Source organism: Hemitrygon akajei, unplaced genomic scaffold (assembly GCF_048418815.1).
Source record: "Hemitrygon akajei unplaced genomic scaffold, sHemAka1.3 Scf000063, whole genome shotgun sequence".
Lineage (NCBI taxonomy): Eukaryota > Metazoa > Chordata > Chondrichthyes > Myliobatiformes > Dasyatidae > Hemitrygon > Hemitrygon akajei.
The window spans coordinates 4,343,175-4,359,517 of NW_027331949.1; the positions used below are offsets into that span (position 1 = coordinate 4,343,175).

The 16,343-nt window shown below is 45.0% G+C and overlaps 2 protein-coding genes and 1 pseudogene across 4 annotated transcripts in view; 2 read left to right on the plus strand and 1 right to left on the minus strand.

Moving 5' to 3' along the window:
- LOC140721882 (uncharacterized) overlaps window positions 1–16,343 on the minus strand; it is a 101,177-nt gene that overhangs the window by 64,783 nt on the left and 20,051 nt on the right. The window contains 1 exon segment of the mRNA XM_073036707.1: window positions 5,273–5,366. Coding sequence (XP_072892808.1) covers window positions 5,273–5,366 — 94 coding nt within the window.
- LOC140721856 (uncharacterized) overlaps window positions 1–16,343 on the plus strand; it is a 67,520-nt gene that overhangs the window by 1,302 nt on the left and 49,875 nt on the right. For 2 of the 3 annotated variants that reach the window (XR_012097485.1, XM_073036675.1), the window contains exon 2: window positions 987–1,156. The gene's annotated coding sequence lies outside the window, so the exon portion shown is untranslated. The remainder of the gene's footprint in view (window positions 1–986; window positions 1,157–16,343) is intronic. The other variant, XM_073036677.1, reaches the window with a different exon arrangement.
- Window positions 10,218–15,415, plus strand: LOC140721865 (uncharacterized; annotated as a pseudogene).

Here is a 16,343-nt window from a genome sequence, read left to right on the forward strand (position 1 = left end):
AAACTCAAGTTGCTGGAGATCTGCACTAAAAATGAAAAATTCTGAATCCATTCTGACAAAAGATTGTGAACCTGAACCGTTAAATTTTTTGTTCTCTTCACAGCAGTTCCTTACCTGTTGAGCGATTCTGGTAATTCCGGTTTCATTTTATTACATTCACTCTGGAGTGGTTTAAATTTCCTGATTTTCTGTTATACTTGGAAATGTGTTCAGTGCAGTTGTTGGTAACAAGGAATGATCGGCTTTATGTATGAGGAGCATTTGATGGTTATGGGGCTGTGCTCAATGGAGTTCAGAGGGACGGTGGGGGTGGTGGAGGGATTAGTAACAAGGTTCACGTGAATAATCTCAGGAATGATCGGCTTTATGTATGAGGAGCATTTGATGGTTATGGGGTTGTGCTCAATGGAGTTCAGATGGGGGTGAAAGGGGAGGGGGTGGTTAAGTAAACCTACCGAATGCTGAAAAGCCTGGATACAGTGGACATGGAGAGGATGTTTCCATTAGATGGAGAGTCTGGGTTCTGAGAGCACAGTCTCAGAATAAAGACGCTTCCCTTTAAAACTGAGATGAGAAAAATTTCTTCGGCCAAAAGATGTCTGATCAGTGGAATTTGTTGCCACAGAGGTTGGTTGAGGCTGCCATTTGGGTATATTTATGGCAGAGATCAATACACTCATGATTGCTAAGTAGCTTCAAGGTTACAGGAGAAAGGCAGGAATATGGTGTTGGAATAAATCTCAGCCATGGTTCAGTGGTGGAGCAGACTCAATGGATCGAATCACCTAATTCTGTTCCTGCATCCTATATCTGACCATGACTGAACGATGACTCCTTCCTATCTCATATCAGGTTTTGTGACGTGTCAGGGACAGATTTGTTCACTGAGATCGTTATATTTGTCTTCACTGTTTAGATTTCAGTGAGCAGAAATATTTTGTTCTCCTTTGTATAGTTAACATGCTTCATTATCTTTCATGTTAAAGTTAGACCTGCGGTGAGAGATTTATTGGAAGAAAAGCCCACAACGGGAAGCAAACCTCGACTGAAGATGAGGGAACAGCAGCAAGTGAACCAGCCCGAGGACTGAGAGCACCAACTGGAGAGAAACCCTTCTGTCTCAGGGTTTCCAGTGATTCAGTCAGGAGCAAGTTTGGTGAGTCTCATTTACTCAGACACTGGTCCTTTAGACTTTACATGCCGTATATTCTGGAGTATAAGCCGACCCCCATTTTCAAAGTTAAAAAAAGTGACTTAAGCCGATCCCTTTTGTAGAGGTTTTTGATTTAACCAGAAACGATCACAAGATCTCACATGCCGGTACTCAGCTTTGCCGGATCCGGAACCTGAAAGTTTTGTGAACCGGTACCTGCTAAGAAAACAGGCTTGCACACTGAAGAGCATTATAAGCGAATTCTTAATAAATAAACCAGGGAGGGAAACTTTGGATTATGTCTCCAATGGTAAAGAAGCCTCTGAAATGCACCCCCACGAAACCATTTAGCACCCATCGTAATTTTTTAAAAACATAACACGGGGTGGCGGGATCAGTACGTGTACTCAGTATTGAGTTTGTGACCACCATGTACAAAAGATTAAAATGAATGCAATAAGATGCTGGCTTCAAGTTGAAGATTGTTGATTTTGCTAAAGGAACGAATAATTCTGCAGCTTCTAAGAGGTTTAGTGTAAACCAGAGAGAGTGAGAGAGTGGAGAAAGGCAGAGGAAACGCTGAGGAAAATGCCAAAGACGAAATGTGCAAACTGCGGGAAAACATGCCAGTGGCCAGAACTGGAAGAAAAAGTTTTAGAATGAGTGAATCACCAGCAATCATCCAGATACATTGTTATTAGAGAAATGATTCGAGTTCAAGCGTTGAAATGGGACGAAAAACACCATGAGGTCAGTGAAAATTTCAAAGCTATGCGAAGTTGGTGCACCCGATTTATGAATAGACATGATCTTGGGTTGAGACAAAAAACAAAGATTGCTCAGAAAATTCGCGTGGGGAGTTGTTGTTTACGTTCAAGAATGCTGCTGGATGGACGAAGCCGGTTGCTTGAAGTGGGTTAAAGAGGTGTGGCGTCGAAGGTGTCAGGAAGGAAAAGTGGCTACTTGTCTGGGACGTGTTCAAAGCGCACTTGTCAGGTGAGACAAAAGCAGCATTGAAAGCTGAAAATACGGACATTGCAGTCATCCCCAGTGGTTTGATCTCCATGCTTCAGCCACTAGATGTCAGTTTAAACAAACCAAAGAATTCATGCGTTGAGAGTGGAACAAATTTGACTCAAAAACAACCAATAAATCCGACCTGTCTTCCTTGTATTCGTTTCTCCAAATTTGGCACCCTTTGTATAAGCTGACCCCTTAACCAAAATTTAGGGCCAAATTCTTGGCTTATACACTGGAATTTACAGTATCTGTACAAAATATAGTAGGGAATAGTTGAGGTGAGAATGTATGTATCAGTTAAGTCTGTCAGACCCAGTTGCAATCACTCCAGGTCTGGTAATGTACTGTCAGTGTCCCAGCTCTTTAAAGTCACTCACATTCCCTCAGTGTTTGCTCATTTGAAGAACTTGCAGTTTCTGAAGTAGCTTTTGGTCGGTTCTAAGTGTGGAGAGGGAAAGAGGGGTGTTTATATTTACTATCTTACAAAAAGAAGTAATTGTTAGCAATTACTTGCTGCAGGCTGACTACCCATTCCCTGTACATTCTCCACCAGATTATTGACATAGATGACAAGTAGCAATGGGTGTTACCCTGGGGAGTTCCAGGAGACACAGGCCTTGACTCCAATAAACAGCCTCCCATCATCACCATCTGCTTCCTACCATCGAGCTGTTCCCAGACTCTGGGCTCTGTGACAAACACAATGTTAGCAGCAAGATTAGACAGTGATTAATATAAAGAGAGATTTGTTGCTTCCTGAAAGCTGTCTGATGCAGTGGACCAGATCCTCCTTTGCTTACAAGTAAATCTTCCCTAGGACCCATCCTTCCGGGTCACACTGTGTCCGATAACCCACATCCTCAACCTCCCTCCACCCCGCCAGTAGCCCCACAACTTTCCCACTATTTACCCCACACCCGTACACGTAAACAGATCCTCGTTACCCACGTCCACTCTCACAGCTTGGGGAGCCAGAACTAACTGATCCTGCATTCCCGGCCCAGACTGTCCAGCCGTCTGGCTCGGTCCCGGACCTGTCCTACTGCAACCGCCCTTCGATTTACACAAACCCGAGATCAGATCCTTCCTCATCGCCGCCCAACCAGGCTCAGAGCTCGTTAATTAGTGGCACCTTGTCAAAGGTCTGAAAATCCAAGTACACAACATCAACCAATTCTCCTTTGTCTACCCTGCTTATTATTTCTCAAAGCATTCCAACAAATTCATCAGGCAAGATTTTCCCTTGAGGAAACAATGCTGACTCCAGCCTATTTTATCTTGTGCCTCCAAGTGTCCCGAACTCACATCCTTAACAATCGACTCCAACATCTTTCAAACCACTGTTAGACTAAGTGGCCTATAGTTTCCTTTCTTCTGTCTCTCTCCCTTCCTGAAGTGTGGAGTGACTTTTGCAATTTTCCAGTCTTCCAGAGCCATTTCTTCAGTTTCCAAAGAACCTTCTCTCTTACTGTGGTCCCTTCTGTGCAGGTCCCACCTTCCCTGGAAGAGAGGCATGGAACCAAAAATCCTATCCACTCTCCCCTACACATGCCTGACGTCACATCTGTGGTTCCTTCCGTCTGCGGGTTTGTTTCTCGTGGTTGTGTAGTTTAATTTTTCTTTTGTTCGGACAAACGAGTGAGATCCAGGTCTGTCACGTACCCTCATTGTGGGTGGGCATTCTTTTTTCATCGTCTCCATTCCACTGTTACAAATTGTCGAAGTGCAGCCAATGTTTCAAGATATATACCCCAATTAATGCAAGAGGGAAGCCTTTTCTGTTTTTCCGGGCTTCTCAAACATTTGTACACTTCAGTGAAATCTCCCTCCAGGAGTTCCAGAGGTTATGCTCTATCTGTCTAATATTCCCACACAGTTAAAGTGGGGAATCGTTTATTATTGTCATGTACCACACTTAATTTTAACCCGTTATTCACAGGAGTCTAAGAATCATTTCTTACATCCCCCAATACCCGTAAAACTCCTTTTTATTATTGCACGATAACCTTTCAGAACAGCTTGTCGCTTCTACAACATGATACAAAACATGGCCAAAGGCACCGTAGGATACAGACAATAATCAAAATTAATACAATCAGACTTCCAAAATCCAAAAACAACCCCCAGAATTCCCTGAATATATTGAAGGGTCAGGACCACCCTCCCGCCTTACTGGTCCCAAAATTGTGCAGCTTACTGCCAACATCTTGAATTTTCCGAATATCTTGGGTTATGTGTTTAGACAAGTCAGTAATATTGGAAGATTCATCAGGGGTATAAGTACAGCATTCCTTACCTATGATAGCACAGGTCCCTCATTTTTCTGCTAATATAAAGTGTTGGGCCATCCGATTCTGTCGCACTGTTTGGCGAATTGCAATCATCTCAGTTACCTGTGCTTGAGTGTCAATCACTGCTCCGGCTGTATTATTGGCCAATTCTTCTAGAGCGGCTGGTAAATTAATTATTTCCCTGGAATTTCTGGCTACCCCATAGGAGGGAGAGGCAATCATCCAAAATCTCTCAGATTCTCTTATACCCCTTCGTTGCCTGTTCCAATGGGGTGATCCTGAGGCTGAGCCAGGATCCTCAAGTGTGGCACAAGGTCGGCCAAGTAGCACCAACCACTCCAACCCTCGTCCCCCCTCGAGAACCCGTCTGGTAGGGTGTGGTTCCATGCCGCTGCCCTGTTCTTTCTCCCGGCAGCCAGGGATAGGCCCTATTTCCACAAACCCAATAAGCTCCATTTAGTGGTCCAGGGGTATCATAAGTTTGACTCTTGGTACAGTTACTACTTCCCACTTGATAGGGTGCACTCTCATTCTGGTTACACCAACAAGTAGTACTAGCCACTGCTGGAGATGTAACTCTTATCCCCGGCCATAGCTTGGAGGGGTCTTGTGGAGGAGATCCATGACTCCAACCCTCGAAGCAACACCATCCCCAGTCTCACCTTCCAGACCTGGATATGGTGCAATTGACAATGCTACCATTACGGCTATCAGAAAACACCAGAACTGAATTTACTTCGCTAGTATTCAGAGGCACCAGTGACATGGGGATCGTAGTCTGACCCTGTTGGGGAATTTCATCACTTACCCAACATGCTCCCCGCTCCACGTGCTTGGCGTAGGTGTGGTAGAGGGACAGGAAAGTGTTAAACTGGAGGCCTCCTGAGACAGGGGCAGTTTCCCTTAGGGTCAGGTTCCCTTAGGGTCATTAAAATCAGCATTAACCAGTACATTATTCAGTCCTTATCAGTTCTGCCAGTAACGTGTTTACAGTCCGTTTGATGTATCCGCCGGACCTGCCCTTCCACCATCACTGCAGGAGGTGTTGTCAGTGGCACTTGATACAGTCCTCTCCACCTTGGTTCCAACTTCCTACCATCCCAGTTCCTGAGCAGGACAAAATCTCCAGTCTCGATGGTGGAGTGGTCACCTTTAGTTGGGGTTTCGTCCTCTCGATAGGCCTGTCATACCTGTGAATGCAAGCTTTGGAGAGATTTAGTTAATTTGCATAAGTATTTTCCTATCTCCTCCCCCAAGGTATGCATATCCAATGTTGCAGGTAAGCTCTCAGGGAGGAGCGGCAAACAAGGTCGGGGTCCCCAGGGGGTTCTCATGGGCTTCCCGTAGATAATTTCTGCCGGTGATTTCTTACTTGATGGCGTGATTCTCATATGGAATAGGACTAAGGGTAAAACCTTCAACCAGATCATTTCAGTTTCTTGTGTAAGTTTTGCCAACTTATCTTTCAAAGTACCATTGGCTCGTTCCACTATGTTGCTGCTTTCAGATGATGGGTGCAGTAGAACTGCTGTTTTAGAGCAAGTTCTTTACAGATTTCCTCATTTATTTTGGCCCATTGTCCTAGCTGATCATTTCTGGAAGTCCATAGTGAGGAGTTATTTCTTTTAGCAATATTTTCACAGCAGTCGTAGTGGTATTATTAGTTGTAGGAACAGCTTCAATCCATCTACTATCACTGAGCAATACTTATAACAGTGTACTCCAGGTAATTCTATCAACTCAAGTTGCAAACAAGAAAAAGGTCCACCAGGCAAGGGGGTAGTTCCGGAACCACAAGGCATCCCCTTTCCAGCATTTGTTTTTTTTTTACAATTTAAGCATGCTTTGGCTCGCTTTTCAGCTGCTTTCTGAAAATCAAGTTTGTAATAATGTATTAACCATCCCCTCCTTGCGCAAGTATGTACAATTATGTACATGATCTATAAAAATAGGTAGGAACTCGGAGGGAACACAGACCTGTCCCGCAGGGGACACCCATAAATCGGTCTGAGGTTCGAGGTGGCAACCCATTTGGGACCATAGTTTGCTCTCTCCTTCAGGGACGTCCCCCTGTTAGTTACGTATTTCCCACAAGTCCGGCATACCCGTCCTTAGATTTTGTCTAATAGGAGCTTGCTGGGTTCCCGAGGGGAACTAAACGTGTGGTATTCAAGGCTGTCTGTTTGGCAGCTGCATCAGCCCTAGCATTACCCTGGAACATCTCATCACACTCCCCAGTATGGGCTGCACTTTTAATAATAGTCAAAACTCGAGGTAGCTGTAGAGCGGTGAGTAAGTTGTCTACAAAGGTAGCATTACTAATGGGGTGGCCAGAGGAAGTCAGGAATCCCCAAAGCCCTGTAGTCAGTTCATAACGGGAGTCTGTGTGAACGTTCGCACTTTAGTCTGTTGCTAGGATACAGGCAGAGTCAGAGCAAACAGCTCAGCCTTCTGGGCAGAGACAGCCGATTCAAAAGAGGCCTGCTCAATTACAGTGGCATGCAAAAGTTTGGGCACCCCTGGTCAAAATTTCTGTTACTGTGAATAGTTAAACGAGTAAAATTTGAACTGATTTCCAAAAGGCATAAGTTAAAGATGACACATTTCTTTAATATTTTAAGCAAGAAAACTTTTTTATTTCCATCTTTTACAGTTTCAAAATAACAAAAAAAGAAAAGGGCCGGAAGCAAAAGTTTGGGCACCCCGCATGGTCAGTACTTAGTAACACCCCCGTTTGGCAAGTATCACAGCTTGTAAATGCATTTTGTAGCCAGCTAAGAGACTTTCAGTTCTTGTTTGGGGGATTTTCGCCTGTTCTTCCTTTGCAAAAGGCTTCTAGTTCTGTGGATTCTTGAGCCGTCTTGCATGCACTGATCTTTTGAGGTCTATCCACAGATTCTCGATGATGTTTAGGTCGGGGTCTGTGAGGGCCATGGCAAAACCTTCAGCTTGCACCTCATGAGGTAGTCCATTGTGGATTTTGAGGTGTGTTTAGGGTCATTATCTTGTTGTAGAAGCCATCCTCTTTTCATGTTCGGCTTTTTTACAGACAGTGTGATGTTTGCTTACAGAATTTGCTAGTATTTAATTTAATTCATTCTTTCCTCTACCAGTAATTGTTCCCCGTGTGACTGGCTGTAACACAAGCCAGCAGCATGATCGATCCACCCCCATGCTTAACAGTTGGAGAGGGGTTCTTCTCATGAAATTCTGCACCCTTTTTCCCCCAAACAATCCTTTTCTCATTGCCGTCAAAAGGCTCTATTTTAACTTCATCGGTCCACACGACTTGTTTCCAAAATGCATCAGACTGGTTTAGATGTTCCTTTGAACCTTCTGAATAGAACTCTGGGCACCTTGGCTTTAACCCAGGGCAAACTGAAACAGTGATATGGGGAAGGACCAGTCCTGTCTGTTGCCAAAGCAAATCAGGAACTTCAGGCAGTAATGCGCTGCCCTCTTTTCCTTTAATCTATCCAATCACCATTACTGGGAACTTCTGTCCCTCGAGGGGTGCATAGTATTGGCTTTCCTCAGTTGAGCACCCCGGAGGGTCATAGCACAGAGTCACATGAGGGTTGGCCGCTGGCAGAAGGGGTTCAAACACAGTGGAGTCCAGATTAAGTGCCCACCACTGGGGGGGTGTCAGTAACTGGGGAAGGTGTCGGTTGTTCGCTAGTCCCAGGGTGACACCCTTGTCCACACAGAGAATCTCGACTTCTAACGGTCAGAGCAAGTCTCCCTCTGCTAGATTACACCCTGACTGGTGGTGATTGTAAATGAAACCTCACACTGGTTCCCCTGGAATTCCACCTGCCGTGGCTGGGTGCGTGAATACGTACGTGCCCTGCCTTTGAAACCAGACAGACCGATTGTCTGATAGCTGTTTTCCATTTTCTGATACCATTTCCTGATCGAGAGTGGTTGTGGTTGTCACCATATAAATCAGAAATGGAACCGGAATTCGAGCAACTTGCAATATTACATTGGGCTCTTCCTGAGGGGTGGTACTCTTGGTTGGAAGCATACTTGTTTGTCAATTTCTAAATGTGTTGTTGTCCCCACCTGTCCCTTGGTATGTTTTTGTTCCCATTTCTGATCCCCACATATAGCCCTCTCCTGTCCTCCTTCCTGCTGAACAGATTCATCTTTAATAATAGTTCCCTTCGGGGTTGATCGGGATTTGACAGTCGGGTCAAAGCTCGTCACATTCCATTTCGGTCCTTGTCAGGCCAATCCATACTATTTGTTTTAATCATGTTGGCTAACTTAATTGGTAAGCATTGGAGCCGTTAGGGGTTAAACTGGGGGGATGGATTCCCATCATTAAATTCTTGGTCTCCTGTGAAAGTGCCGTAGCAGGACATAAATCGCTCCCGATAGTCTGGTCTCGATTCCGCAGGCTTAGGTTTGCATTTAAGTACTTCAGTGATGTTTACAGGTTGCTGGAGAGCCCTTTCCAAGGCTTGAATAATCTGGTCTGTCTGTTCATTCTCATTATGGTTTCCCGTCTGTAACTCCTGATAGGTTTGGTATCTCAATTCTGCCTTCCATTTCCACCCCTCATCAGCTGAGAGAATCATGCAGCAGAGACCGAATAAATCTTGCCAGGTCGCCATCACGGTCACTGTCCCCAAACAGGGTCGGTATGCCAGACATGGGTTCAGGATCCATTGTTTCCCTATCAGTTCGAACTTCAGACTGACATTCCAGCCCTGCTGTCCTATCTAGGCCGGCCTTGGTTTGCTTACGTTGTTTCCCTGCTCTCGTTTTCGGCGCCAATCCACCCTTTCACGCTCCGCTTTTAGCCTCTCCCAACCTTTGACTTTCCTTCTGCGGCACATACCTCTATCCCTTTGTCACATGCATTATTCCTCCAACTTGCTAATAATGTACCATTCCACTTTACATTTGCCTTTTCCTTCCTTTCCCTTTTCAGTAATTTCCACTTCTTTCCACAGTTCTTTTTCCATATCAAATTTACTGCTTGTTCTCATGAGGTAATATCACAGGCTCCCCCCCAGTGGCCATATTGGGTGCCCGGTCAGTCTCCGCATTCCCCAGAGTGGTCCAGCCACTTACTCAGCCCGTCTGCTTGGCACTCCCGATATTGGGATCCTGTTTGTGATGCCAAATGTTAAAGTTGAATCTGAATAAAACCCGGGAGACCAGCTTCTTATTGTCACCACAGTTTATTGCGCATTCTCCTGTAGGAGTTTGAGACCCAGTTGTCAAAGGGAAGGCACGTAAGCACTGCCACCATCTGACAAGTGGACTGACTCAGTCAGGTTACAGCCGTGTATTTATACATGAACCCAGACATTTATACATAGTAACCCCAGACAGTACTATTGCAAGATATTATTTGAACTGGTATGCCCACCGTCTGTTGGTGTAAAACTTAATTACTTAGATAAGAGAGTTCACTAAATCAAGGTCTTAATTACAGATATATGTAATTTCCTGTCCTTATCAGTTATTCCCTTTGCAAAGCCCTGACTTAATTACAGACTGATGTTCATTCCTGTCCTTATGAGCAAGTCCTCCTCCCTTTACTCAAACGAGGGTACAATGTATAATGTTATCAGCTCTCAGTGTGTAATGAACCTGTCTTAGTTAACCGCTGAAGATACAGTTTACATCAGTTCAGAAATTCCTATTCAGTCCCAATTATTCTTTTAGGCAGAGGTTACAGAGGTTCAAAATGATTTTTTTATATATCCTCAATTCCTCAGGAGTGTTCAGGGGAAATATTTATACCAATATAGAAACTGGTGTTACCTGTGTCTTTTGTGGTGATGCAAAAGTTGCTGGAGAATTTACAAGTGGGAAGAAGTGGAGTGATACTTGGAAATGTGACATTTTGAAGTGTAATTTAGCAAGCAAACCACATATGGACAAAGTGCAAAAGCTCTGGTGAGAAAATCTTTCATTACCAGTTACAGGCCTGTTACACAGGTTGTGTGAGAGTGCAGATGAACTCGTTCGAGCTCAGAGGAGAGTAAAGTTCTTATGGATAATGGTTTGCTAGCTCTTAAGATGAATACCTCTCTATATAAAATTCACTGTGCACATGTCACTCGGAAAAAATGCACAGTACGAGATTTATGTGCACACTGGTCATTACAAATTAGAGGGGATATTGGAGGGGAGCTGGGGAGACCTCCAGTGTCCCTGATGCCCTCACCTACAAGATGTGCATCCAGCTGCAGCTTGTAACCCTGCACTTTAAGGAGTTGGAACTTGAAATGGATGAATTCCAGATCATCCAGGAGTTGGAGGGGTTGATAGATATGACATGAAGAGAGGTAAGTTACACCCAAGGTGCAGGACACAGGAAACTGGGTGAGATTCAGGAAGGGGAATGAGGTTAAACAGCCACTGCAGAGTACTCTTTTGACCATTCCCCACAACAACAGGTGAACCACTTTAGAAACTATTGGGGGGATTACCTGGCAGAGGAAAGTCAAAAGAGTGATAGGGGATTTGTTAGTTATGGGAACACAATAAGAGGGGATGAATATCCTTGTGGTAAGGCTTGCTAATGCTAGTGTGAGGGGAGGGGTGATGTGGTTAAAATAAGTTGTAGGGGGAACGGGAGCCAGAATGACAGAACAGATAGTGGAGAGGGTGAATTGAATTGAATTGATTTTTTTACATACATCCTTCATGTACATGAGAAGTAGAAATGTTTTTGTTACATCTCCGTCTAAATGTGGAATCTATAGTAATTTATAATAGTTCGTACACGGGACAGTCAATATAACATAGAAATCAATGAATCAGTCTGATGGACTGGTGGAAGATGATGTCCCAGAGCCTGTTGGCCCCTTTGCTGTGGTACAATTTCCTGGACCTAGCAGCAGGAACAGTTTGTGGTTGTGGTGAATAGAGTGTCCAATATCCTTCGGGCCCTTTTTACGCACCTGTCTCGGCAAGTGTCCTGAATAGTGGAAAGTTCACTTCTACAGAGTCAGCAATCAAATGGCTGAGCATGGTGTGATGAATGTGCTGAGCTGTGTATATCACAATGCAGGAAGCATCGTAGGAAAGCCAGATAAGCTGAGGACAGGGAATTATGATGATGTAGCCATTACTGGGAGTTGGTTGCACCCAACAGTCTGAGGGATTTAGACGAACAAATTTGTAGACAGATCGCAGACCATGCCAAGAAACAAAGGTTGATTCAGTTGGTGATTTTAAGTTTCCATATATTGACTGGGATTCCTGTACTGTAAAAGGACTAGATGGGGTAAAGTTTGTCAAATGTGCCCTTAATCAGTGCATAGATTTCCCGATGTGGAAGTGTGCAATAAGCTGTTAGGAAATGATCCAGGGCTGGTGACAGAAATTAGTGATCATAATGTCATGAGATTCAAAGTAAATATGGAAAAAGAGAGGTCTGGACCCACGGGTTGAGATTCTCAATTGGAGAAAGGTCAGTTTTGATGGTATCAGAAAGGATCTGTCAAGTGTGGTTTGGGACAGGCTGTTTTCTGGCAAAGGAGTACTTGTAAGTGGGAGGCCTTCAGAAGTGAAATTTTGAGGGTGTAGAGTTTGTATGTGCCTGTCAAAATAAAAGTTAAAAGGTTACTGGTGTAGGGAACCTTGGTTTTCAGGAGATCTTGAGGCCCCGGATATTTTGTTCCTGTAAATGCCTCAGACTGTTGGGTGCTGCCAAGACTCATTAATGACTGACTCATTAATCATCATTCCACACCCTGAACTCATCTGACTTTTTTTAAGTCGTCTTCTGTTGGTTTCTAAACGCTTCCCAATAGTTTTTGCTCTTTTATTTGCCCTCTCTTTGGCTTCTATGTTGGCTTTGGCTTCATATTTCAGCCATGGTTGTGTCCTCCTACCTTTCCAATGCTTCCACTTCTTTGGGATGTATCGATAACTCAGCTCCCGAATTGCTCCCAGAAACTCCAGCTGCTCCGTTGTCACTCCTACCTTTTCCCTTCCAAACAAGTTTGTCCAGCTTCTCTGGCACAGAAACCTGGAGAAGTTCAGTACAGAAACAGGCTACTTGGCCCACCTACTCAATGCTGAAAAAACATTTAAGCTGTATAATGCAACTACCTGCACCAGGACCATCGCCCTCCATAACCCCTACCATCCAGGCTGCCAACCAAACTTCTTTAAAATGGTGAAACTGAGCTCATATTCATCACTCGTGCTGACATCTCATTCCACACTCTCACAACTATTTCAGTGAAGAGCTTTTCCACACACTCCCGTTAAATTTTCACCTTCGCCACTTACCCATGATCCTCTGGTTATCATCCCACCCAACCTCAGTGGAAAATGCTGCTTGCATTTACCCTATCTGTACCCTAATAATTTTGTATACTTGTAACAAAACCTCAAAGCAATGTATGATTCCCTTGTTTATGTTTAGAGCATATTTTAGGTGAAAAGATGATGAGAGGCTTTGATTGTGTGGATAGCCGGAGGCTTTTTACCAGGTCCAAAATGGCTAAGATGAGGCGCATAGTTTTAAGGTGCTTGGAAATAGAGGGGATGTTGGGTATTTTTTTACACAGAGAGTGGTGGGTGCGTGTAATGCACTGCCGGCTTTGTGTGAGAATATTTCAGTTACTGTGGGGCCAGGCCCCCGTGTAGCTCATTGGGAACAGGGAATAATACCAATGGAGAGAGTCAAACTGAGCCAGGTCACATATTGGAGACGGCAGAAATGCCCCATTCTTATAGAGACAGGAAGTGCATCAGAGAATTTGATGGTTATTCCAGATACCAGCACTGTGCACAGTTAGAAGATGATTTCTCTCTCCAACTTGGGTTGAACTTCACTGTAACAGTGTGATGCCAGATCACACCTTAGCAAATCAAGTGATCTCATCTGAAATGTTGTCCTTCCCCCACTGATGGATTTTGTAAATCTTTTTCCAGGTTAAAAATGACGAGGAATTTGTCTACAGGAATCTCAAACAGATTACACCAGTTTTGCTGTCTCTGTCCAGATATTTAAGAAGTGCTGCAAGGGATTCACTCAATCATCCTTCCTGCTCAGACTGTGGAGAGGGATTCACTTGATCATATGACCAACTGGCATGCCCGTTATTTTACACAGGGGACAGATCATTCACCTGCTCAGACAGTGGGAATTGATTCACTCGGTCATTTCAACTGAATGTACATCAGCAAATTCACACTGGGACAAGGCCATTCACCTGTTCTGTGTGTGAGAACGGATCCAGTGGTCGTCCCACCTGTGGACACACCAGTCAGTTCACACTGGGCAGAAGTAGGTCATGTGCTGAATTTGTGGGGAAAGCTTCATTCGGTCATCTGACATAATGGCTCACCAGCGAGTTCACACCGGGGAGCATCCGTTCACCTGCTCAGACTGTGGGAAGGGATCGACTTGCTCATCTAACCTGAAGGTACATCAGCGAGTTCACACTGGCGAGAGGCCTTTCACCTGCTCAGACTGCGGGAAGGGATTCACACAGTCCTCCTCCCTCGTGGCACACCAGGGAGTTCACACTGGTGAGCGGCCGTTCATCTGCTCGGACTGCGGGAAGGGATTCACTTGCTCATCTAACCTGAAGGTACATCAGCGAGTTCACACTGGAGAGAGGCCGTTCACCTGCTCAGACTGTGGGAAGGGATTCACTCGGTCAGCCGACCTAATGGCTCACCATCGAGTTCACACTGGGGAGAGGCCATTCACCTGCTCAGACTGTGGAAAAGGATTCACTCGGTCATCCACCCTAATGGTACACCAGCGAGTTCACACCAGGGAGCAGCCATTCACCTGCTCAGAATGTGGGAAGGGATTCAATTGCTCATCTAACCTGAAGGTACATCAGCGAGTTCACACTGGTGAGAGGCCTTTCACCTGCTCAGACTGTGAGAGGAGATTCACTCGATCATCTGACCTAATAGCTCACCATCGAGTTCACACTGGAGAGAGGCCGTTCACCTGCTCAGACTGTGGGAAGGGATTCACTTGCTCATCTAACCTGAAGGTACATCAGCGAGTTCACACTGGGGAGAGGCCATTCACCTGCTCAGTGTGTGGGAAGGGATTCACTCAGTCATCTCAACTACAGAAACACCAGCGAGTTCACACTGGGTAGAGGCCATTTACCTGCTCAGACATTGGGAAGAGTTTCTCACAGCCATCTCCATCAAATGTGCATCATTGAGTTCACACTGGGGAGAGGCCGTTCACCTGCTGTGATTGTGGGAAGCGATTCACTCAGTCATCTCGGCTTATGTAACTCTCGCTTCGGCTAGCAGCTTAATGTAGGGGGTGATAGCCCCCCCCAGCCCGGCCGAACTTGAGAAATCTTGTTTGGGTGGATGCTGTGTGATGTGTCCCCTGTTACAAATCAGTTCCCCGAAATAACAAACAGTACACAGTATCCGATTAAACTATTGAGCTTTATAATACTTACTTTGAATACAGGGTTAGCAAAGTAAACAAAAAAAGAAAAAGAGCCCACTGTCTCCATTTGCATCTTTTCATCTCCCCCAGCAAAAGACCACAAAAATCTCTCTTCCAGACTCACAAGAAAGAACATTTCTATCATCGGATAGCCCCGCACTCAATAACCCGTATCTCTAGTTGTATCGTAAACATTGCTGCTGCAGAGAAACCATTACCTCAGCAGTGAAACATTACAGAGAGGCCATTACATTAGCAGTGAAACCTTACGACATGTTACACTTGTGACACACTACCGGGTTCACACTGGGGAGAAAGTTTCAATGAGCTGCATGCTGGATATTTGTCCATCACCGTTGCTGAATGAGATTTTAGAGTGACTGTTGGTGCTGAACTCTGCAATTATTGCTGCTGCTCACCACACCCAGTTCTGCACCCTGGTCACTGGGCATGGGAGGAGTTTCTTCTTTCACCTTTAATGGGACTGGTGTTTAATATTCTGGATCTGAGACAAATAAATCAGTTTATTTTAAACTCTGTCTCTGGTACTTAAGTGAATTTCTAACACCTAGTGTACAGTAGAGAGTCAACTCTGGCCAGTTGGACCCTGCCAGTGATTCTGTTCCATGACAGTCCTTTCAAATCCTCCCCTGTACGGCCAAAACAGCATGGTTTTCCTCTTCCCAGACAGATCTGTTGGAATTCTTCGGTGAAATGAGGAAGGTGGTGTGTGTTGTTTGTTTGGATTTTCAGATGGTTTTGAACAAGGTGCTGCACCTGAAGCTGCTTAACAAGACACCAGTTCATGGTATTTGATGTCTCTGTGCCTGTTCCCGCTGAAGTTTAGAATTATGGGCAGGGTGTGGAGTTGCGGGGGCGGGGTTCCTAAATACTGTAAAGCCGGGACAGAGAGGATATGGAGAGGATGTTTCCCATAATACGGAGCCCAGGTCCAGGGATACACCCTCAGACTACAGGGAAATCAATTCAGATGAGGAGGAAGTCTTACGATATCATGTTTATTCAGCATGACCGTGTCTGATCTATGCTTCTGTGCCCTTTCCCCTGTATCTCCAGCTCAAATGTACCCAGCCACCCGCCTACACTCAGATAGATAGACACTTCATTGATCCTAAAGGAATTTACATGGAAGATTTAGAATTTTAGAAAATTCCATATGTCTCCATTTAAAATGAGTGGCCCTTTTCGATCCCTGTCAGTTTCTCTCTCACTGATCAACAGAGATATCAAAAGGCCCGTCCCTTTCCCTCGTATATCTCCACCGGCTCAATCCCTGGTTTCTATCCCAGTTTAACTCCTCATCTCTCTTTCCTCCCATATTCCCTTCAATCTCTCTCCTCCGTCATTCTCTCCCACGCCTCCTTCTGCCCCCTCACTCGCTCCCTGTTTATTTCTCACCCACATCCATCTCCCTGCCATTTTCTCCCCTCACTGGTTGTCG